General features: G+C 32.2%; 3 protein-coding genes across 5 annotated transcripts; 2 read left to right on the top strand and 1 right to left on the bottom strand.

Annotated features, from left to right (window-relative positions):
* Positions 1–239: 239 nt before the first annotated feature.
* Positions 240–3,021, top strand: LOC114179492 (beta-ureidopropionase). Its single transcript, XM_028065847.1, has 6 exons — positions 240–359; positions 721–828; positions 1,488–1,676; positions 1,762–1,989; positions 2,076–2,300; positions 2,465–3,021. Exons 1-6 carry the CDS (start codon positions 240–242, stop codon positions 2,828–2,830), a joined length of 1,236 nt encoding a protein of 411 aa, XP_027921648.1. The 3' UTR covers positions 2,831–3,021.
* Positions 3,022–6,948: 3,927 nt separating this feature from the next.
* On the top strand, positions 6,949–18,483 carry LOC114177465 (protein EXECUTER 1, chloroplastic). 3 transcript variants are annotated; one of them, XM_028062831.1, is made up of 13 exons: positions 6,950–7,564; positions 8,172–8,288; positions 8,427–8,492; positions 9,063–9,169; positions 10,707–10,788; positions 12,465–13,256; positions 13,375–13,498; positions 13,608–13,777; positions 14,156–14,230; positions 14,369–14,461; positions 14,588–14,732; positions 17,989–18,063; positions 18,203–18,483. In XM_028062831.1, the coding sequence occupies exons 1-11, from the start codon at positions 7,229–7,231 to the stop codon at positions 14,678–14,680; spliced, it is 2,055 nt and encodes a 684-aa protein (XP_027918632.1). In that variant the 5' UTR covers positions 6,950–7,228; the 3' UTR covers positions 14,681–14,732; positions 17,989–18,063; positions 18,203–18,483. The 3 variants fall into 3 exon arrangements, with proteins under 3 accessions (XP_027918633.1, XP_027918632.1, XP_027918631.1); XM_028062830.1 differs by having other exon boundaries at positions 18,181–18,483; XM_028062832.1 differs by lacking the exons at positions 17,989–18,063; positions 18,203–18,483 and adding an exon at positions 15,864–17,965 and having other exon boundaries at positions 6,949–7,564.
* Positions 18,484–20,447: 1,964 nt separating this feature from the next.
* Positions 20,448–22,522, bottom strand: LOC114176651 (nicotinamidase 1-like). Its single transcript, XM_028061761.1, has 5 exons — positions 22,217–22,522; positions 21,896–22,079; positions 21,146–21,279; positions 20,877–21,062; positions 20,448–20,757 (listed from the first exon to the last, which is right to left on the bottom strand). The coding sequence occupies exons 1-5, from the start codon at positions 22,355–22,357 to the stop codon at positions 20,665–20,667; spliced, it is 738 nt and encodes a 245-aa protein (XP_027917562.1). The 5' UTR covers positions 22,358–22,522; the 3' UTR covers positions 20,448–20,664.
* Positions 22,523–23,284: the final 762 nt, after the last annotated feature.

The raw sequence follows: 23,284 nt of genomic DNA, 5'->3' as shown, positions 1-23,284 counted from the left end.
TATACAAATTTAGGTTATCCTTCGTTTGTTGTGGATTGAATCCAGACACTAAATCACTCTTTGATTCTTATAAATTTATAATCGTCCCATTTTAAAATAGCACGCAACGAAACAAAAGAACAAAACAAGACCACATGAATACGATTGGTTTCATACATCAAAATATTGTCGTTATTGTCATTTCATATATCATATCATATCATAGCATTGCAATTCTGAGCTGACGGTAAAAGTGGGAGATGGAGAAGCGCCAGAACGGAGAAGCGAAGAAGAAGGAAGAAGAACCAAAGGACTCTATTTGTGGATACGATTCTCTTCACCTTCTTCTCAAGGATAATCTTAATCCTCAACACTTTCAGGTATATATATTCATGCCACTGGTTAAGTTTCTGTTTCACTTTTTCTCTTCTTTATATTGATTCAGTTGATGGGTTTGTGGGATTTATTTTCCGCATGCAAGGGATCTGATTCTGGACCTTCATAATCCTTTGACTTTCCACATTTAAGAAGGAATTTAACATTTTAACAATTTACCAGGATTTTCCATTTGTAAATAAATCAACCAAATTTTGCATCTCCAACATCATTTTCAAAGCTATTCTAGCTTTACAGAAAATGGATCATGTGTCTTTCTTCTAAATTGGTTTCATGGGTTGGTGCTAGCATCAATCACATATTAATTTGCATTTTTTTCTCACAGTGCTGTGTATCGTGTTGCAGGAAGTTAGCCGTTTGCTTACTGGGCTTAATTGTGGAAAAGCAATTGAAACAATTGCTCTCCCTGAATCTGCAACTGCCCTCTCTGTGAAGCATGGTTTTGATCTCCAGGTGTGATACAATCCACTTTTCCCCATACGAATTGTGTTTTCATTTTTTTCACAAATGAAAGGAATGGTGGATTAAGTTAACTTGCTTGTGCATGTGTGTTCAACTTCTTTTTAAGAAATGATTGATTTTCTTGAGTTAAGTACCACTTTTGTACCTGAAAATATGGGTGCTGGCATTTAGGCTCGTCTCAGTGGGTAGGCAGATGAGACATGCCTTATAGCAATATGCTCGTTTTACTTTAATATCTCCTATTTTTCACCTCTTCTGAGTACCCTCAATGAACTATGAACAGGGAATGACTAATTGAGTCCAAATTCTTTATTAGATCTTTTGGTGCAGTTCTTTACTAGACATTAAAAATATTCTGATGTTTGAATTTCAATAATCTCTTTAATATATTTTAAAACATCAAAGTGAACATCGGTGTATTTGGAAGACTGAGCAGTACAACAGAAAAATCCAATATAGAATATAAATTCCAGTTATTCTTTCTTTTCTTGTTTGTCTGTTGACTGTTGAATCAATTTTGGAATCTATTAAGTCTTTCTCATTGCTTAACTGATTATAGTTTTGGTTTAGTCCATTGATTAACCTCGGTGTCTATCTTCTGTCTAGAAATTCTAACAGTTCATTTTGAACTTTAATCTGGTTTATTTCAGGCCTTTTCCTTTTCTGCTGACAAAGAACTATTAAGGGAACCTCGAGTGGTGAGGGTTGGTTTGATTCAGAACTCCATTGCCCTTCCAACCACTGCTCACTTTGCAGACCAGAAGAAGGCTATCTTTGAGAAACTAAAGCCAATAATTGAAGCTGCCGGTTCCTCTGGAGTGAACATATTATGCTTGCAAGTAGGTTTCGTATGTATGAGCATTTGCCTATTGATTTTCACACAGTTGATTCAAACTCAAACGTTTTCATATAATTCCTTTGCAGGAAGCATGGATGATGCCATTTGCCTTCTGCACCCGAGAGAAAAGATGGTGTGAATTTGCAGAACCTGTTGATGGAGAATCAACAAGATTCTTACAAAGCTTTGCACTGAAATATAACATGGTCATCATAAGTTCAATTCTTGAGAGGGATATTAACCATGGAGAGGTTATATGGAACACTTCCGTTGTAATTGGAAATCACGGCAACATAATTGGGAAACACAGGAAGGTAATTGCCTTAAGCTCTCTGCATCTAATTTTAATGCCCAAAGCCTCTCTTTCATCTATCTCATGAACACAGTTAACATTTGGCAGAACCATATACCCAGAGTTGGGGACTTCAACGAGAGCACATATTATATGGAAGGAAATACTGGTCACCCTGTATTCGAAACAGTATATGGAAAGATTGCCATTAATATATGTTATGGTAGACACCATCCTTTGAATTGGTTAGCCTTTGGATTGAATGGTGCCGAGATTGTTTTCAACCCTTCTGCTACTGTTGGTGAACTCAGCGAGCCAATGTGGCCTATAGAGGTTAGTCCCTTTATATTACAGCAACACATGCTAAATTCTTTTTCACTTTTATTGCTTCTGGTTCTTCTGCTAATCAAATTTAGAAACAGACAGATTTTGTAGTTCTAGAATATCATATCAGCCCAAGAGTATATATCTGACTTGAAAGTGTCTTTGTTTGTCAGGCACGTAATGCTGCAATAGCTAATAGTTACTTTGTTGCTTCAATCAATCGCGTTGGGACTGAGACATTCCCCAATGCATTTACTTCTGGTGATGGAAAACCGGCACATGCAGATTTTGGGCATTTTTATGGGTCCAGTTATGTTTCAGCACCTGATGCATCATGCACGCCATCTCTATCTCGTTACAGGGATGGCCTTTTAGTTACAGACATGGACCTAAACTTGTGTAGACAGTTGAAGGACAAGTGGGGTTTCAGAATGACTTCAAGGTACGAGTTGTATGCAGACACACTCGCCCGCTATGTGAAACCAGAGTTTGAGCCACAAGTCATCACTGACCCATTGTTGCATAGAAAGGCCTCGTAAACTGTGTTGTAATAATGTGTTAACTTGGGTTCACTGCTTATGGTTCAGGCTCTGTAGTATAACCAATGACGACAACCTTAAATACTGTTGTATTAGATTCTGCTCTCAATGTTTCAACATGGATTAGTGTTTGATTTGGTGCACTTTAGCAGAAATAATATTCAGTTGTTTCCGAAGGCTGTTTAAGAAAACTTACTCTTCAGAAATTCAATTATAATTACAGTAAATTACTAACTTCTGTAACAATTAATTTATTTCATATTTGAGATGACTTGAGATGATTTTCAATTAATTAATACTGTAATTTTCTTACCAACAGTACTTAAAAATTGAATTTTATTTTTAAAATAGAAAATAATTCAATGACGATTAAAGCTTTTCTTCTTATTCGTGGTTGCCTGTAGGCTAAATTATGCTCCTTGTATTGTAAATGTGTATGACAGAAAATTATGGAAAACTAGTTAAGTTATTATTTCTATTCAGTGACCTAGACAACCAGTTATAAGAATTTGATTAAAATAAATGGACAATATAAAAAGGCTATAGTCCTAAAATTTCTTGCTGAAATATATGATATATTTCACTATAATAATTATTTAAAATTATATTTTAATTTTTTTTAATAATTTACATTGCATAAGGTTTTAAGTTGAATGCAGCAAAATTAAACTATTCAAAAATTAGTTACTTGCTGTAAGTAAAACCTTATTTACTTAAACAAGTTACTCCCTTAAATGTAGGGCTGGGCAAAATAAATCAAACTCTACTACCAAAAACTGCACTGAACTAAAAACCAATTCACATGAACTGCACTGAACTAAAAACCAATTCACATGAACTGCACTGAACTAAAAAACAGTTCGGACGAACTGAACTGAACTGTTTTTCTTAAAAATAAACTGGATTGAACTACATTGCACTAAACTACATTTCACTATAATATGAACTGAACTGAACTGTTTTATGAACTGCACTACGTCAGAACTGAACTGCACTATTTTTTAATTAAACTACACTGTTCTTGAATTGAACTGCTCTAATTTTTAACTTAACTCACTATTTTTGAACCGTTTTTTAATCGAATTGCATTAATTTTGAACTGAATTGTATTATTTTTAAACTGAATTACACTATTTTTGAACTAAATTACACTATTTTGAACTGAATTCATGCATACATACGGGTGAGTCTACTAGTAATACTTGAAAGTGTTTAGAAAACTACAAAATCCTACACAACATGATAAATTTTGTATTTCATAATTCTTATTGAAAATAAGCACAATATTTCAATACATCAAAATCAAAATATTAATATATCTTAATACATAAGTTTATGTAATTAAAATATATTTATCGAACTAAAAATTAATAAAATATATTTACTTTTATAATTTTATATATTTTTATTTTATGTAACTAAAACTAAATCGGAAATTAAATATAAAAATATGACTTAAATTTATATTTTTATATTTTTCTTAAAAACATAATATATTTTCAATTCTGTTTCTAAATATAACATACTTATATATTTATAAGTGTATTATTAATTTTATACAAATAAAAATTAATTTTATTATATTTACTTTGTAAATAAATTTGAATTCTCGCTAATAGTGATAATTCTTTTATAAACAACCTTTTAAAAATATATTATTATTACTTGTTTATTTTTATTGTAGCTGAATTCATTTATTTATAGCTAGAGTATACTTATATTTATATTCTTCTATAATAATTCTATATGTCATTTCTTGACAACTTAATTAATTGTTCACAACATTAACATAGTAAATTAAATATAAGTTAAACAATGTATTAACAAAATTAATTTGTGAAAGAATATTACTATTTCCAAATATCAATTTCTTTAAAAACAAAAATATTATTCATACAAAATATAACAATTAAAATTTAATAATATTAAACTAGAAGAAAGAAAAATCCATTTAAAATTCATGTATATCAAACCAAATTGATGGAAAAGAAATAGCTAAATTCGGGTGGTAGATAATCCATTGTAATTGAGATTGTGGTTTAGTTAGGTATATAAAAAATAAATTTGGATAATATTGAAAAGAGAAAAATATTCAATTTATACTATAGTTTACAGGCTGCTAGGCTCATGTGGGTAATTGAGTTTCCATGAGAATCAAGTGACAACAATAAAAATAGGTTCCACTTACAGCACTAGAAAATTAAAGAAAGAGTTCAGTGCAGTTATGTGAGTAGTTAACTATTATAAGTTCAGTTTTTCCAAACTTAAACTAATAAATAGTATAATTCAGTTTTCCTATTAATAGTTCAGTTAGTTTTAGTTTAATATAGTTTAATTAACTATAATACAGTATGATTAAGTTATTTTTGCCCAACCCTACTTAAATGTTAGAACGTTTTTTTTCTTTTTTTACATTAAATTCAACTACTATTTAATCTCAAAGTTTTAAAATTTAACAAATTTTGTTTCCTAAAACATTGTATTTAGATAAAGAATTTCTACAATTCTAAAATATTGAAATGCATAATATTTAAATTATTACTTACTCAATTTTTTTATAAATAACATGATTTTTTTTTCCAAGGTCAGAATTCTATCTCTGAAAAATCGAATTCTGAATTATGTTATTTTTTTGCGGTCTCTTTTGAAAATTTCTTTCTCTTGTTTTAAATGAAAAGGAGAATAAATTAAAAATTCAGTTTAGAATTCTGTTTCAGAAAACGGAATTTTGATTTGTTTTTCAACCCATTTTCTTCAAATCACAGTTTAGAATTTTGTTATCCAATTTTATTTTTTCAATCAGTTTCCTCCTTATCACACTTCAAAATTTAATTTTCATAAGCCGAATTCTAACCTGAAAAAAAAAAAAAACTTGTTATCTGTATAAATATTTGACATGATATATTATCTGTAAATTTTTTTAGTTCATATATGCTATTTGGGTAAGAAAAATCACAATTAATTTTTTTTCATTTTCTAAATATTTTATTTGGATAGAATAATTTATATATATTTTTATTTTTTTTAACAAAGTAGTATAATTTTTCTTTCAAGATAATTTTTTTAAAATATAAATTTTAAAATTAAAATTTAACAAAAATATTAATCAAATTTAAATATTCAAATAATATTTAATAATTTATTTTTTTCTAGTATATATATATATATAGAGAGAGAATAAATTTCAATTTTCTTATTTTTAAATGAATTTTAAGTTTTACTATTTCAATTATTTGTAACTAGTGTAAACACAGGCGCTATCGCGCCTGTGTGTACGCATTTTTTGAATTATATTAATAATTGATGATATTGTAATGTTATTAATTTAATAAACAAAATAAAAGTATATTTATAAAAAATAAAATAAAATGTACGGAGAAAATAAGAGAAAAATAATTGTTGATGAATAGTAAGAGAAAAAAAGAAAAAGGAGATAAGTAAATAATTTTATAAAAACTTGTAAAAGTAACCGTTAATTTTTAAAAATTTAATAAATAATTAAATTATAAAGGGTAAAGTTGGAATTATGAAATGTGGACACAAAAGAGGGAATCCCCTTTATATATAGTTATAGATAATTTCTAAACATTTCTAAATTTTAATTTATACATCAAACAAATCATTTTATTTAAAAAAAAAATTAAACCTATCAAATAAATAAATTACTGTATTAGATAACCTGATCCAAACATAAGTTTATTGAATTTTAATTTCTAATTTATAAAATTTTATACTTCCTTTTCCGGGAAAGATGGTTTTTCTTTTAAACATTCAAAATTTTCAATATGGTTACAGAATGTGATATTTGTATAAATCAAGGATATAATTTGTAATTTTTCCGTAAAATTGAACAAAATCGTTGAACTCTAAATTTAAAAGAATAAAAAGTAATAATTAAGCCCTGTAGCTGGTATGACACAGTGTGGTTTAGCCTAATCCATGGTATTATGGCATAAAATATTGGTTTAGTGCCACCTGTTCGCAGATGTTTTACCTTTTTGAATGACAACCCATTGACCCGAACCAAACCTATCAACACCAACCGTTAAAAAGAAAAAAAATAAATAAATAAATGCGAAAATAAAGTAACAAGAAGAGAAGAAAAAGAAAAAGAAAAATTGATCCTTATCCCTTGACGCTAGAAAATCTATGGAGGCATGAAGATCCGTCCCTCAAAATTTCACACCCAACTTCCCAGCCTCATGTTCCTCCCCATTCACTTTGCATTCACATTCACATTATTCACAACTCAACAACAGCAGCAACAACAACAATAATCTATCACCTCACCATTTAGCAACAGCAACATCAACAGCATATTCCTTCCAATCTCCTTCCAACACACACTCTCACACGCACGCATATCCATTCGTTCTTTTCACTCTCTTTCTCTCTCGCATGGCTTCCATGACCGCTCCAACCCTCACCTTCCCTAACAAGAAGCTTGCCGTTCCGTTTCCCGCGCGAACGCCGTCGCTCCTTTCCTTACCGTCCTTCTCTCCCTGCCGCTGCCTCTCCTCCGACGACCGCAGCGGCGCCAAACGCGGTTGGGATTCCGTGCTGCACCACTTCTCCGAGGTCGCCAAGCGCGTCGATTCTTACTGGAAGTCCCTCGGGAACGCCGTCGAAGATCGTAGCCGCGCCGCTGGCCGCGACGAGGATTGGGATTGGGATCGGTGGCGCCGGCATTTCGAGGAAATCGACGAGCAAGAGCGTCTCCTCTCAATTCTCAAGGTGCACCGGTTTTTTTTTTTTTTTTTTTTCAATTCGCGTCCTCTAATTACGTGTAGCCTTTTTCTTTTTTCTTTTTATTGTGAATCGATGTTAATGCGGTTTTCTTGATTCATCGAGGAAAAAATGAATTTATTTTCTGAGAAGTTTTCGTGTGTAGAAACAACGACAACGTTCCAAGCTTACAGTTCTAGTATTGTTTTTTTACTCTAGCATCTTTTACTTAATCAACTCTGTTTCGCTTAAATTAGGCATTCTGCCTTTTGTAATGAGCTTTGGTGTTTCTTTTAATTGACGGATGGAATTTGTTAGTATGAAGATGGAAGCGTTACTGAAATTTGATGAGCTTCCAAGTTACAAACTTTTGCTGGTTTTCGGTTAACAGTTAATAGTCTTAAAAGAGTTTTTTGCCAAAATTTAATGGCAAGTATTACATGAAGGAACCTATTGTTAACGCTATCAAACTTGTTTTACGTGCCCATAGTATATTGTATACCATGACATACTTTAAGTTGGAGTTGTTATATTTTGAACTCTTGTCTACGTCTAATCATTGCCTCAAGTTTTGGTTTAGTGGGAATTAATTGCTGACAGATTTTCTGCTTGACAGTCTCAGTTAAGTCGGGCTGTGTATTTGGAGAACTACGAAGATGCCGCCAGGCTAAAGGTGGCTTTTGCGGCTGCAGCTAACAATGACAGTGTTGGAAGAGTGATGTCTTATCTCAACGTAATAATTTTGACTACATGATGCTTCTTTGGTAGCCAAAGCTTTTCCATACTGGTTACCAATTTTTGTGCTTTCTTTTTTCACAACCCCATTCGTATATACATTTTAAATCTGTTTGTATCTTTTCCAAACTTCCAGAGAGCCATTAAAGAGGAGCGGTATGGTGATGCAGCTTTCTTAAGAGATAAAGCTGGCGCTGGACTTGTGAGTTCTGATAGAATTTGTTTAATGCAACTTGCGTGAATATCTTTGCATTCTGGTGGAAATAGAATGTCAGATGTAATGTCAAAGGGTAGCCCTAGCAATACTTGTAGCTCTGCTTAAATCGCTGTAACCTAGTTGAAAGTTTCTTTGAACCATCAAGATAAGACCTCCCTTTCTACTTTTTTGATCATCAGGAGTTCATTTAAAGTGAATTTATTCTTAGACCTTGCAATTGGCCATGGACTCTAATGACAGACAATATTTAGAAGATAGCAAATAAAAATCCATTTGTGAGCATGCTTGGTTTACTTTTTAGGTTTTAGGGGGCATTATTACATTGGTTTTTATCATGGTTCTAATTTATTTGCATGAGTTGCTGGATTTCATTCTTTACATATTTATTTCTCAAACAGATTAATGCCTTGATGTGACATTTTAGTGCAGTATACTCTGTCAATAAACTGCTGCTTTAAACATCTGAATTTGGTTTGTGATTTTATTTTTATATCGCTTGAATTTATCAACATTCAATAGAAGTTCTCTTGAATTGACTTGTATTTGCTCATGTAGGTGGGTTGGTGGGCTGGTATTTCTGAAGATGTTAAAGATCCACATGGTCTAATTATTCGTATAACTCCTGAGCATGGAAGATATGTGGCAAGGAGTTATAGTCCTAGGTAATTTCTCTATGATGATGATAAAAGTGGGGTAGGCTCTTTGCCTTTCACGAATTGAAAAGAAAAACTTATTTTGTTATAGGACTAAAGGAGGTGCTCCACCTTTTATGCTGTGTGCTAATGAGGAATGGATTATGTGAATGTATCTAAAATATTTAGGTTTAGGGTTCCTCCACCTTCTATTAGGAATAACTTAATTATTGTTGTGATTGTCAATCATTTCTAATTATTCCGAACTAAAACGTTGGAACTGTGATATTTAGTTCGGATTAATTTAACCTATTTTTGTGATTATTCTTTCGGTTAGTCGTAGCCACAAAGTAGCTTTTGTTGGTTTATGAATCCCATGTAATAAGCTCATCCAAACATGGTCAAATATTCAAAATGCTTTATAATTCATAAATGTCTATTGTAGCAGCATATAAACTCAAATGAGTTTGGGAAAATGGACCAGCTTATATGCTTATACTCTTGTAGCCTTAGTTCCTTTATGCATAAAGAATGGTTCAGGGAGATCAGTTAGTTACTAATTAGATTTCTGCCTCAACCTATTTTCCTCCTCGTTGTTAGAGGTGGCCTATAGTTATATGTATTCTAGACAGTGTGAAATTGCATTAGCCAACTGTCCTCCAGTTAGATTAAGATATGATAGTCAATCAGCTACGCATATTTTGTCTGATAGAACAAAGGACTAAGCATTCATTTTGATCTATTTCTTGCCATCTGCATTATTAGTTTGCTTAACCTTTCAATATTCTCTCTCAATTTTTTGTGTTCACACTTAATTTTCCATGTTATAATGACTTGAAATGAAACATCTTTCTCTACTACCATGTTGTTTTAACATTTTGTTCCTGATTACAACAGGATAATTGTATATACGACTGAACTTAATGTACGTATTTCATAAACTAAGATAAAAGGATGGATTGTCAGGGAGTAATGATATAGTTATTCTAATCATAGAGAAGTTTGTTGAATGACGTAACTATGACAGGATTGCATTGCCTTGCCTTCAACCCTCATCATTTCAATTGTTTCTGTTCTGTAATGAGCTAATTTATAGTCTAATTTGTCTATCTTTACTAACCTTGTCTTTGACTGTCTTTTAAAAATTTAGCTGGAATTAGTTTTAAATTGCTACAGGAATCAGTAGCTATAGCTTTTAACCAATTTGATGAGCTAACAGTTTATTGTCATGCTTTCTTTGGCACTAAATAATATTGAAATTTGAAACAATTATTATTATGGGAAATCTTAATGGTGAATTCTATGAATCTGGTTGTTATATGCTCACATTATCATTTGATAAAATTGTATACACTCATTCTTTGTGTAGATTTACGTGTACAAGTATTTACAATGGCATTTGTTGTCTTTGCATGAAATCTTTCTTATGGAATTAATTTATTATTTACTTGACTTGTTTTAATTTTCTGATACATTTTAAGGAATATCTGTACATGAGATATTTTAGGTGAGCCTGCCACGGCCTTGTTGTCTTTCTGGTGTTAACCCCTTTACTATATTTTTATAGGCAACTTGCAACTTCTGCCGCTGGCATTCCTCTATTTGAAATTTTTCTTACAATGGATAAAAAAGGTGAATTCAAGTCACAGGTATCTCTTCTTGACTGACCCATAATTTCTATTGCACATGCTGGATCTTCACTATATAAACAGCAAGCAATCTTCTCTGAAATTTTATCTAAATTACGAGTTTCCTTAAACAAAACATTGTGCTCTATCTGGATTCTGTTCTCTTATGTGAAATTTGAATATATGGGTATGCTAAGGATCACCTTCTTTGTTTACTGTCAAACAAGTTTTCTGCTAATTATTCAGTTTAAAATACCTTTGGATGATACCTGTGGATGATGGAAGAGTACATGGGATTTCATTCAAGAATGAAGCATATTGCATGTAATTCAGAATCCAGATAAATTTTTAATTTTTTTGGTTATTTCAAACACTAATGTATCTTAATGATGAATGAGGTTTACAATTCTTTGGTAGATTTGCTCTTCTAAAACGTATGAACAGTTGGGGGGATACCAAGCAACCAATTTGGATTATTGGTGGCTTGGTGCCGAGTTGAACTTTCATTAATGGTGTTAGATTCAAACACACTTCAGCAGTGTTACTTCCTTGTGTTTGGAGCTTCACATTATCTTAAGTTTCAATGGACATACATTCTCAGATTATTGAAATTTCTGAACTAAGGTGCCTATATTTAATGATTTTGAGCTCATGGCTTCATGCTGAGTTTCCCTAAATACATAGTTGGTTTTTTCCATTTTAACTTGCATTCTTCTGGATTAAAAATATGTGGCAAAACTAATTTGAGTCTTATTCTTCACCTTGTAGCTGTGGTCCTTATTTGATGAATTGAAATGATTGTTTCGGAAATTTATGGTGTCTGTGTGACCTAAAGTGCACATTCGTTTAAGGGATATGCTAACCTACCTCCTTCATGTGTAGTAGGTTAGCACTCTACAGTTTTATTGGAAAAAGAAAAAACAATTTTACTCAACTTAAAATCAGTTAAATTCCTACATTTTAGTAATTAAAAAACTGGTAGTTTAATAGGGTAATTGTTTATCTTCAATACTAGTAATTATCAACCATATAAATCTTTCTCCATATCTACTAACCTTCGACCTTTCTCTCATTATTTTATAAGAATTAAAATTACACTAATTTACTTTTAAAAAAATAATGAATTATTTTTAAAGTTGTAATAAAAATTCCTTAAATTTTCTCTATCATTTAAATTTAGTAATAATATAATCATAATCAATGTCAAGCATGTACAGTTCATGGCATGTAACTTTTTATCATCATTGATGTCTGAAATTATGTAAGGACTACTGACTAAATAAGATTTATGATTTTTAATTGATAAAATTTATTACAATACAAGAGAAGAAGGATTAAAGGTTTGGTTGGTAGTTAGTTATTAAGAGAGAAAGCTATTTATGAGGATGGTTGCAATCCGGAGAGAGACAACTTTTAATTTGATTAGTAAGGTTGTTAAATGACATTGTCACTGAATTTGAGTAAGAGGTAAAGATGGTCTGTTTGTACAAAAGTATGAAGAGTGCCACCTGCACATGAAGCAGATTAGTTATACGCGCTTACATGCAAGAATTGTCCAATAGCCAGTGTAAAGTAGATTAACAATTGTAATAGTTATTTTTCTATAAGTAATTGTATTAACACTAATACCCAACACAGTCTTTATCTATAGTTGTCCTATAGCAATACTACAACAGGATATTCTTTTTGATTTTCAGGCTGTGTACTTGAAGCGAAGAGGAGCCTTCCATGGACCCCCAACAGCATCTTCTAAAACATTGGATGCTACCGGGAGACTGAGTTCAGTGGAATCTACTGAAGACAAAAGTGAATTGTTTGTTGTGAGTACTGAAGATCCAGAAAATGGTGATGATAGGAATGATGGCAATGATCCAGTTGAGGGAATGCCTGGATTTCAGAATGTCTTGAAAGATATGATTCCTGGAGTAAAGGTGAAGGTTTTCAAGGTCATAACTCCAGAGAAAGTAGACACCGATCTATCTGATGTGATTGAGCAGATAATTGATGATGAAGATGAAGATGAAGGCAGTGATCAAGATGAAGATGATGATGATGATGATGACGACGATGATGATGATGAAGACGAAGACAGAGAGAAAGAAAAAGATATAGAAAATCTAGAACTGGAAGATATTAAATCTGAGACTGAGCTGGAGGGAGATGATGAGATTGAAGTAAACGCTGGTATGGGAACTTTTGGGCGTGAAGAACAGAATGAATTTGCTGTCAAAATTGCCATTGGTGGTCTTGTTCAGAAACTTTCCAGTAATCTATCTACTAGAGATTTGCTTCGAGTTCCTGCTAAGCTGGATATGAAGGGGTATGGTTCATTTTCGTTTACTGTTGAAAAAGAAGTCAATCAGCCGATTGGTCTTGACAAAGGAAAATCTTCATCTGATAAATCAGCTAAGTTTCAAGGTCGTCGCAGAGTTGATCATATTATTTTTGACCTTGCTAAATTTATTGGCAAGGGAAAGATACCATCAAAGGTAGGTATAAGAAGTTGAATATATATATTGCAAATTATTTTTCTTTTCAAAATTCAATATTCTTGTTGAATCTATCCATGAGTTGCTTAGACTATAATGGTTTGCTTCAATCTTTTAGGTGCTGAAAGAGGTGGGAGAATTGATAAATCTCACACTAAGTCAGGCTCAAAACCATCACCAATTATCTGGGTCAACTATTTTCAATCGCATCAAAATACCAACTTCTTTTGATCCTTTAAATGGTGATTTTCTATAGAATTTGTCAATTTGGTCACCATAAGGTGCTGAATGTAGGATGTTTTTAATCTGCAGTACAGTGTAAAACATGTAATGTATTTTCATTTTAATCAGGTCTGTACATTGGTGCACATGGACTTTACTCCAGTGAAGTTATTCATCTAAGACGTAGATTTGGACAGTGGCAAGAAGATAATGGAGCCAAGGAACCTTCAGATCTTGAGTTTTATGAGTATGTTGAAGCTTTTAAGCTAACAGGAGATCCTTATGTACCAGCTGGCCAGGTAATATTGTAAAGTTTGTTAAAAAAATGATTGTTTTTTCATCTCCATGCTTTACTACTTTGTGAGGAGGTGTTGAATTAGCAACCTCTGTATCTGCGGAAAATGCAGTTTTTTCATCATACATGCAAAAACTATAAGATGTTGGTAGTGTTGAGACATATGCTTTGTGATATCAATAGCTTTTTTACCTTCATTATGAGTATTTCCTGGATACATTTTTCTTTTTCTTTTGGAAACTTATATTGGCTGAGTTTAACATAAACTGAGATATTGTTGTATTTTTATCTGTGATAGACTTGCATTCTCTTTTCGATACTAAGCTTCTCAACGTGATGTCTGTATCATATAGATCTCATCATTTATGTTCCTTGACCTTAGGTGGCATTCCGTGCAAAAATTGGAAAGAGGTATCAACTACCTCATAAAGGGATAATACCTGAAGAGTTTGGTGTGGTATGGAACTTTTCTTGAGGATATTAACTCTCTCTGGTCCTCCCCTCCCCCAAATTTTTAATAAATTGGTGTTAATTCACTATAAAGATGAGACTATTATTTTTCTATATTCTACTCCAATAGTGTTGTAATTTTCAGATTGCTCGCTACAAAGGCGAAGGGAGGCTGGCTGAGCCAGGGTTTCAAAATCCCCGATGGGTTGATGGTGAACTTGTGATTCTCGATGGAAAGGTTTGTATTCTTCAACCTTGTCTTATTATTTTATCCTTTTGCCGTTGTAATTTCATCTGAAATTATCCTTTCTTACCTTTGTACAAATGTTTCTGATTGCAACATGCCTTTTGTTGATTTTTGCAGCACCTAAAAGCAGGCCCAGTTGTTGGATTTGTGTACTGGGCCCCTGAGTACCATTTTTTGGTCTTCTTCAATCGGCTTAGGCTTCAACAATAGGGTTTTGTTCATAATGTCAGAGACTTGTAAATTCTTTCTTCAGATTCTCAGCGTAAGTTCTCCTTAAAGATCCATATGTCATGGAAGTAGTAACTGATGGATTTTTTGTTTGCTGCATAAGTTTTCTTTTTACCTTTCAAGCTAGAAAATCATATTATTAGCATGGTCAGTGAATAAATATGTGAAACATGTAAAATTTGTTTACAAATCTGCATATGATATAAAGGTGGAGCAAAAAGCTTGTATTTATTGTAGAACAATTTGGTCTGCCTTATTTATGATCAAGCCCAAACAGCATTTATGTTTTTAAGAAGGCGTATTAGCCTAATGACAAACCTATTTATTATTTTTATAATTTATGTAATATATAACAACATTTGCTACAATTGGATTTAATTGGAACCTAAAAGGCCCAATCCTATTTGAAGATTATGTATTGTAGGCTATTAAATAGGCTTTGAAACTAAGCCAAGCGTTTGTATTTTCATGAACATGCAAGGCCAATAAAAGTTATGATAGGAAATAGGCCAGACTAAAGCCCATGATCTGATAAATAATACACCTGGCCTATTAGAAAAACCTGCCCTCACATATTTCCTGCTCTAGTTATGTTATGTTTTTTATTTTATGGCTTTACTTAGAGATAATTGATGGGTTTAATTAATTTAATAAAATAGGCATGTAACTTAGTCAACTAAAATCCTCTTAAATTTTGTGGGAAGTAGAAGATACCATTTTTTTTCTATGGCTTTCCCTAATTAAACTGTAGTACTAGTTGAGAGCATTTTGTTTTCATTCAAAAGCAAAATATAATAAACTCCAGAAGACCTTAATTTGAAGCATATGTTATGTAACCTCTGAGAGAAATCTTGATATCCTGCTTTGTAAGTTTTAGAACTTGGAAATGGAATCAGAATCTACTTTTTGACTTCTTGGCAACACATATAGCTGAGAAATAGCTGCTAGCAAATCTCTAATAAATTATTACATTGAATTGAAGTAATGTAATATAATTCTAAAACCAGAATCAAAGGCGTATACTTTGAAATGGGAATCATGAGAAGATTTGTCACTGCGTTGCTTTTCTTTTATTTGTGAGTAATGAAACTTATGTGACACTTCTGTACGGTTATCTACAAAATTAACTAAACCTGTATATCCTACTATTATTCTGATTTGGCAGTTTGATCTACCAACAGTTATATCAGTAACTATTTGCTCTGTTAGACCATTTTCAAGTGCCTTGCTGCTGCTAGAGAGAAGACTAGGAGTTTCATCAGTAATTGCTATGTTTTCATCCTAAATGAGTCTATTCTGAGGAACAAACGCAAAGGCCAAGGATGATATGGCTACACGTGCTTTTGGTTTGAGAGTCAATGATTATAGCTCAAATTACTATAAATAGGAAAGGGAATCAACAAATGCTTTTTTCTTTTTTTTTTCTGGGAGCAATTGATATTACACTCTACTTGGTAGATATAGAGCAGAAGGCACTAGATCACAATTTGAGTCACCAAACAGTTGCAAGGGCAACTGAAATGGCAGCTGGTTCAGAATATTTTGTTAGGGATATAGCGAGATGTCTAAAGGATAGGCGAAGGTTTCAGTTCAGATTCTCAAGTCAATAATTTTTGAAAAGTAGACAATATGGAAAGGATTAAGAGATGACTAAATTAACGACCGAATTCAAAGATTGTAGCATCAGCTGATAATACTAAGGATTAGAAGAAAAACGCTTATGTGGCTAAATCCCGTATGGTTAAGCTTATCTTTGCCTAAAGGTAATTTATAAAGCAGGTCATACCGAAAGGTGTGATGGCGTAAAAGTAAAGTGGCTTATTTATTAGGAAATCGGATGGAGTATGGACTTGATTATGGAGAATGGAAGAAAGCTTGATTGATCCAATGTGAGTATAAATATGAGTATGATAGGGATGGTACTAGCTATGTCATTCAATCACTCAATCCCTTGTTCTTCCTTCTAGGGGTGTGTGAGCATGAGAGGTTTGGTGCTTGATACCACAAAAAGCTGTAAAGAACTGAAAATGCACGAAAAATTATCTCTTTAGATTATATTTTCCTGTTTCCTTGTTTACTAGCTTTGATATTTCCATGTTTATTAGCATTTGATTACCTTCTCCTTGAATCATATGGATTCAATTACACTGGAATTCTGATATAAAATCAAATTGCTTAGATTAGAGCTAAGCAATACGCCATATCTTGTTTTTCTGAAGTTTATAGAAACACCTTCACCAACATATATTACTTAATGTAAAAATAGAAACAATGTTATCAAAATCGAAATTTAACGTTGGACTGGGAGGGGTGAAAGATATCGTAGGATGTGACGGGCATCCTGCGTTCTTACTAAAATTGTGAAATACGTTTTAGCATATACCAATGCGAAGAGTGACGCTAATGAAAATAACCTCTAAATCACTGCCTTGCACAGTCTACCACTAAGCTTTGAAACTTGGTGAGTAATTGGTAATTTGGTATGAGATTGTTTATTGGCATTGACAATGGATCATGGTACTGGTTTTCTTCTCCGAGCTCTAGACCTGGATACAGTGGAAACCGAGAAGAAAAGTAGAAAACTTTGAAACGGGAAACATGAAACTCTTGAGGTTTTCTTTTCTTGTATTACTAAATAATGAAACTCCCGTAACACATTGATAAGCACTCGTGCACTTGGAGAACCCCACATAAGTACTGTAGCGAGCATACTCGCACCTGTGTATTGCCTTATAAGGTTGATCATTAGGTTAAAATTAATAAAGATAAAATAGTTTTTCTATGATCTAAAAGCTTTGTTCTATCAAGTGCATCCCAAATTTTAGGGAAGAAAATTCGGGTTAAGCCATGTATGAAATCGATTATGATCCATCTTCTTCCATTGTGTTCCATTCCTATTCAAACTCAACAGTAGAATAATTTTTCCTTCCACTTCATACCTTTACATTCCACCCTTTACCACCAATCCATACATGGCCTTGAACACTATGTAATACTCTAGTCCCTATTACACATTAGAGCAATCAATAATAATTTACTCGCTTTTAATACGGAGCTTTAAGTTTGGTCAGAAGACAGCAGAAAACTATTTATAAAAATGGAATTTCTGTTTTGAAATTTCGATTGCTGGGTTGCTAATGCTGAAGTTTTTTATTCTGTATATTTTTTGTTTTGGTTTCTAGTGGATTTGTCATGAAAGTGTATGGTTGATTCTAAATATTTAAATTGGTTACCGTATCATGTTGGAAGTTTATTTAATATGTGATGGAAGATATTTCTATTTCCAATAGGTTCTAGGTTTTTTGGAATGCTAAACCTGTGCTTCAATGGAATATATCATCAATCACTGCAGGGTTCCATTTAAGGTATCCAATGTCTTCACTTCAACTACGTGTAGGAGTTTCATGATTCTTTCCCTGAACATGAATTTTCTCTGATTGCTGATTTTATTGTTTGGCTTTCTATCTAATTCTGATCTACAGCTTTAAATATCTTAACCACTAGCTTTCTGCCGAGTAGCAGAGACTGAGCAATGGGCTGCTTGTCTAGAACTCAAATGACTCTGGTATCTTAAGGATTGGTAGCTGTAGCTTGACTAACTATAGACTGAGGAGGGATTAGTAATACCAGCAGTGAAGCACAATGTACTAGTCTTCATTCCATATTTTATGGAGGTGTAGTGTTCAGGGTATCTCCATCAACTTTGTACATTGTTCCTAGTTTTTCTTATAAGTTATATATGTATCACAAAATCCATAATATCATTGTTCTTTCTGTTACGATGAGATTTTCATCACAATGTTTTCTTCTTACTTTGGATCGTATGTAGAGGTTTTTGGCATTAACTCTTATATCTAGTCAACAAATAGAAGGTCCTCCGAAATATGAAGCCAAAATTTTGAATACAGAATAATGTGTTTGAAAAACTGAAGATAGATGAAGGCTAGCATGGGAAAGTAGTCAGTCATATCTCCCTCATCGGGAGAAACTCTGAAGACTGTTAGATCTCGTTTTCTCTAGACCAATGATCCAGGTTTTTCTTTCACTTTTTATTTTCTCTTTGACTCCCGTTTTCTCAAAACACCTAACCTAACCCTAAAATTCCAGACGGAGAAATATAGAAGGGAGGAAGAAGGCCAAAACAATGATGACCGTGTAATTCTGACGAGGGAGATTCGATACTCAGACACAGAATATGACAACAACCAAACCTGTGTTTTCTCCATTCAATCACCATCACTTTTGTTTGGTGATTTTATTGTCCTGATCCATGTACTTGGCATTTATGTTAGCGGTCGTCGACCTTGCCAGGGAGTGTCTAGTTTATTTTGGAACTCACTCTCCCAAAGCTAGTGCTGGAGTAGGAGGGATCCAAACACGAAGTGGGTAAGGACACAAGGAATGTCAGAAGAGGAGAAAAAGTGGAGAGAGCAAAATGAAAAATTAAAAAAAAACAAAAACAAAGAGAAATCTTAAAACTTTTAATTTTTTAAGTATAACATAAAATACTCCCCACTTTACGGTTATATGATTAGCTTTCTTTGACTACCTTATGTTGTGACATCGTAAGAAGAACTACAGAGAAGATTTTTCAAAAGTGGATGGAATAGAAAAACAAAAGTGATCCAAAGTGATGTCAAACTTTAGTAAGCGAAAATGGTTATAGTGGTTAAATAGTTAGGTGATATGTCAAATCAATTAACAACTCTATAAATCCTTGCATTTGAGGAGAAGAAAGATTACGTATGAACGAATATGTGTATAACATCAACAATGACCAGCGTCAAGGCTTAAATATATTTTTGATTTTTTAATTTTTACTAAAAATTAATTTTTTTTTTAATTTAGTTCTTTAATTTTAAAAATATATAAATTTAATTTTTTTAATCAAATTTTTTTAATTTATTTCAAATGTATTTTTTAATTAATATTAAAATAAAAATGTCTAAAATAATGTAAATAATCAAATATTATTATAATAAATATTTATTAAAATTAAAAAAATTTAGATAAAATAACTAAATTTATATATTTATAAAGAAGATTTATTTTTAGTAAACTTAAGGGATAAAAATATGTTCTACTTTTAACTTTTTAACTAATTTTGTTATAGTAAATAACATAATGTTTTTTAAATAACTTAATGCATTTATGATTTATTTATATAGTTCTTTGCTTGTAGTTGATTCGCTATTGGTAGTTAGTAAAGACTTCTATTCGTTTGTTTTAGTTGTCGACCGCATGATTTTGTATGTTGTTGGACTATTGGAAATAAGGTAAGTAGATCATTAATGATACTTAGCTTTTATATTACCTCTTGGGATTTCAACTTTCCTAACTAGATCATTTTATGTTGTGGAAGAGAACAATTAGTAAATATAATTCAATATTAAAAAGTATTAATGCTTTTATTTTTTAAATTATTAAATATTATCCAATACTAAAAAATAAAATGATCAAATATTGTTAATATTTAAATTTGACTAATTCTTTTTTGATAAAATTTCAATTACTTAATCTAAATAAAGAAGATGAAATATAAAATGTTTCAATTATTTTACCCAAACAAGATATTAAAAAAAGTAGAAAATTTAATTATAAATAATTTAATTATCATACATTTTTCAATTATTTTTTGGAGTGATTGAAATCTGTGGTTCAATCAGAAGCTAAATTTTTATTTAGCAACAAAATTTTTACTTAGCAATATTAAACCTTATGTAACTTGGACATGACTATGCTTTATAGATGATATTAAGTACACAATACCTTATAACTTATTGGACCAACCATACATATAAGTATCATTAGATAATGTTTATGAGTAAAGTTGAAAGAGTTCAAATAACTTTTATCAGTAAAGTTATACTTCTTCCTTCTTTATCTAATGTATCATAATTCATAAGTAGTAGTACCTCCCAAACTCCAAACATAACCTGAAAAATATTACAAATCACGGTTATATATTAAACCTTCTCAGATGCACCAATTAACACTTCACTTGCTATTTTGGCTCCTCTTTCTTTGGCCATATACAGCCCTACGTGATGCATAAACTCCTGCAAATGACACATACATCACCAGAATGCATTAAACATATGCCTTAACTTTGCAAACCGTTAATCACTTTTGGAACAAACGCCATTCTTTACTCATGAACACTCATATATGTATGTACCTGTGGATGTGCCAAAACTCCTTTGGTATCTGAGGCTACTTCGAGAGGGATATCAAAGGTAGCACAGCCACGTGAATACACCACCACGTTTTCTAAAGGCTTCAGAAAACCACGGTTTTTTGCTGACATTGTGGAACATACAAAATCTAGAACACAGATATCTGTGCACACACCTACAACCAGCAGCTTCACCCAGATAGAAACCAAGTGAGTTAATGGTTTCAAGAAAAGGAGTTCACATTAGAATAAATAAATAAATAAACACTCACAGTTGTTATCTTGTTGTTTTTCACCCAATCTACAAAAACGTTAGTACCATCTTCTTCTACTGAGCCCACATATCCGTCAAAACAATCCTTTCGCCTTATTGTTACATTGGGTTCCTTCTCTAGCCATCTTAACTCTGAGACCCAAAAATAACAACACATGGCATCAGCTCAGAAAGAAAGTAATTATAGGAAGAATGATTTTGTAAACTATTCTTCATCTCAACTCTTAAGCAATTAAACAATGTTGAACTTTTAAACCTATCAAAACTTCTAATAAATTTCAACTTAAAGTAAAAAATGTATTCTAAAGAGTGTGATATAGAGTGTTAATAATGTTTCTCTTATATTTGTTGCTTAAAAGTTGAATTGAGACTCGTATCTTATTATATAATATTGTAAATTCATTTTATTTCCGGTCTAACAACAAATCTCACTCAAATAAATTTTAGATAAGGTAAGTTATGTCTTAAGAAGCAGTTTTTAATCAATTTAACCTTATAAAACTAATTTGTAAAATGAATATTACATCCGAATTAATCTTATCTATAACCGATTAAAGATTTCCAACAATCTATCGGCCAAAATTTGGAAGTATTTTCCACTCTGAAGAACTGGGTTAGTAATATCATTATTTTGAACTCCGAAGGAAATCCATTTGAGACTTTTTTGGTAGTAATAAACACCATTCATGAGAATTATGTCTCAGAAAAATGAAAATATATTTCAATATCTTAACAACTAATTGCTCACCAGGAACCAGATTTGATTCATCAGAGCCAATAATACAGTGAGGGGGATAAGGATCCTCTGGCTTGTTAGGAGGGTGAGAATCCAGGAAAGCCATAACTGGCAATTTCTTCTCACAGAACACTCTAGCTAGCCTTACTGATTCATTGATCATTCCCCGAATCTGTCTATTTGGTTCTCTTGGAGCCTGAAAATTTCATCATATATCTATAATCTTTGGTGCACCAAAGAATATTTAGTTTATCAAGAATGAAAACATTAAACATACACACAGATAGTCATACATAGACATGAGGGTACATGAAAGGAATCTAAAGGAGATACCAGATTTCCAGCACCAACTGTGCAGAAGCCATTTATGATGTCCACAAGAACAAGACCATTTACTGTATCTTCAGCTAAAACCACTGACTCCTGCTCCAGAGGAATCTCCTTCTTCAGGAGTTCAACTGTCTGTGACACCATTTTGGTTTTCACTTACTTGATGATTTCAGAGATGCCTAACAATTGTGTGTATTCAGTGTCACACCGATAGATTTTTGGTTAAATCTTTATTTTATGATGCAGAAGGTGGTGAACATGATCTGCATAATGTTATCCGTGACTCAGTCAAGTGGAAAAGTCAAAGAAAGGATAATGAAGTAGATTTTTCCAATCCAGATATGTTTTAGAGATACTTCTGTATAAATATTTCTAAAAGAAATAATAAAATAAACTGAAACTTTTAAGTTAAAATTAATTTATTTACAAATTAAAAGATTTTAATTTTTTCTATGTATCTATCGTCTAAAATTTTAAAGACTGAATAAAAGTTATTAAATATAAAAGTGACCTTGAATTTTTCAAATTTAGTTTAGATCAATTTAAATCCAATAAAATAGATTGGATTTATAATTCATGTCAATTATAACTGGATCAATCAGATCTAGATTTTTTTAATCCAAATTAAATTTAATTAAATGTAGATCGAATCCACTATGTCACTTAGATTAAATATGTTTACATACTTGACTATTAGATATATTAGACATGGATTAGACTTACTTAACTTGATCCAGGCTGACTCGTGTTAACCTGAGTATAGTTCACTCATCTTGAATTCACTTAATCTAGTTTTGAGCCAACTTGATTTAATCCGAGCCTGTGTCAACTTGGCTCCACTTGGGATCTGGACCGACTTGGCTTGAACATGGACAAGGAATGATTCAACTTAGGCCAACTAGTCTCGAATTTCGACCTAGGGATTGACTCGTCTCAACTTTCGATTCGAACCGACTCATTTCCACCTTCAATCGAGCCTGACTTGTCGCGGCCTTTGGCCCGAGATGACTAGCAACAACCTCCGACCGAGATGACTTCGCTTGACTTTTCGCCATGATCGACTAAACTTAA

Source organism: Vigna unguiculata, chromosome 3, assembly GCF_004118075.2.
Source record: "Vigna unguiculata cultivar IT97K-499-35 chromosome 3, ASM411807v1, whole genome shotgun sequence".
In the NCBI taxonomy this organism is placed as follows: Eukaryota; Viridiplantae; Streptophyta; class Magnoliopsida; order Fabales; family Fabaceae; genus Vigna; species Vigna unguiculata.
This window is presented reverse-complemented; position numbering and strand designations above follow the sequence as displayed.

Coding starts and splice junctions, on each gene's coding strand:
- LOC114179492 (XM_028065847.1), top strand. CDS start 240: ATGGAGAAGCGCCAGAACGGAGAAGCGAAGAAGAAGGAAGAAGAACCA. Junction 1,677..1,761: donor TGAACATATTATGCTTGCAA/GTAGGTTTCGTA, acceptor ATTCCTTTGCAG/GAAGCATGGATGATGCCATT. Junction 1,990..2,075: donor TAATTGGGAAACACAGGAAG/GTAATTGCCTTA, acceptor AACATTTGGCAG/AACCATATACCCAGAGTTGG.
- LOC114177465 (XM_028062831.1), top strand. CDS start 7,229: ATGGCTTCCATGACCGCTCCAACCCTCACCTTCCCTAACAAGAAGCTT. Junction 7,565..8,171: donor GTCTCCTCTCAATTCTCAAG/GTGCACCGGTTT, acceptor TCTGCTTGACAG/TCTCAGTTAAGTCGGGCTGT. Junction 8,289..8,426: donor GAGTGATGTCTTATCTCAAC/GTAATAATTTTG, acceptor CCAAACTTCCAG/AGAGCCATTAAAGAGGAGCG.
- LOC114176651 (XM_028061761.1), bottom strand. CDS start 22,357: ATGGTGTCACAGACAGTTGAACTCCTGAAGAAGGAGATTCCTCTGGAG. Junction 21,280..21,895: donor TGAATCAAATCTGGTTCCTG/GTGAGCAATTAG, acceptor TTTGGGTCTCAG/AGTTAAGATGGCTAGAGAAG. Junction 21,063..21,145: donor AAAACAACAAGATAACAACT/GTGAGTGTTTAT, acceptor ATCTGGGTGAAG/CTGCTGGTTGTAGGTGTGTG.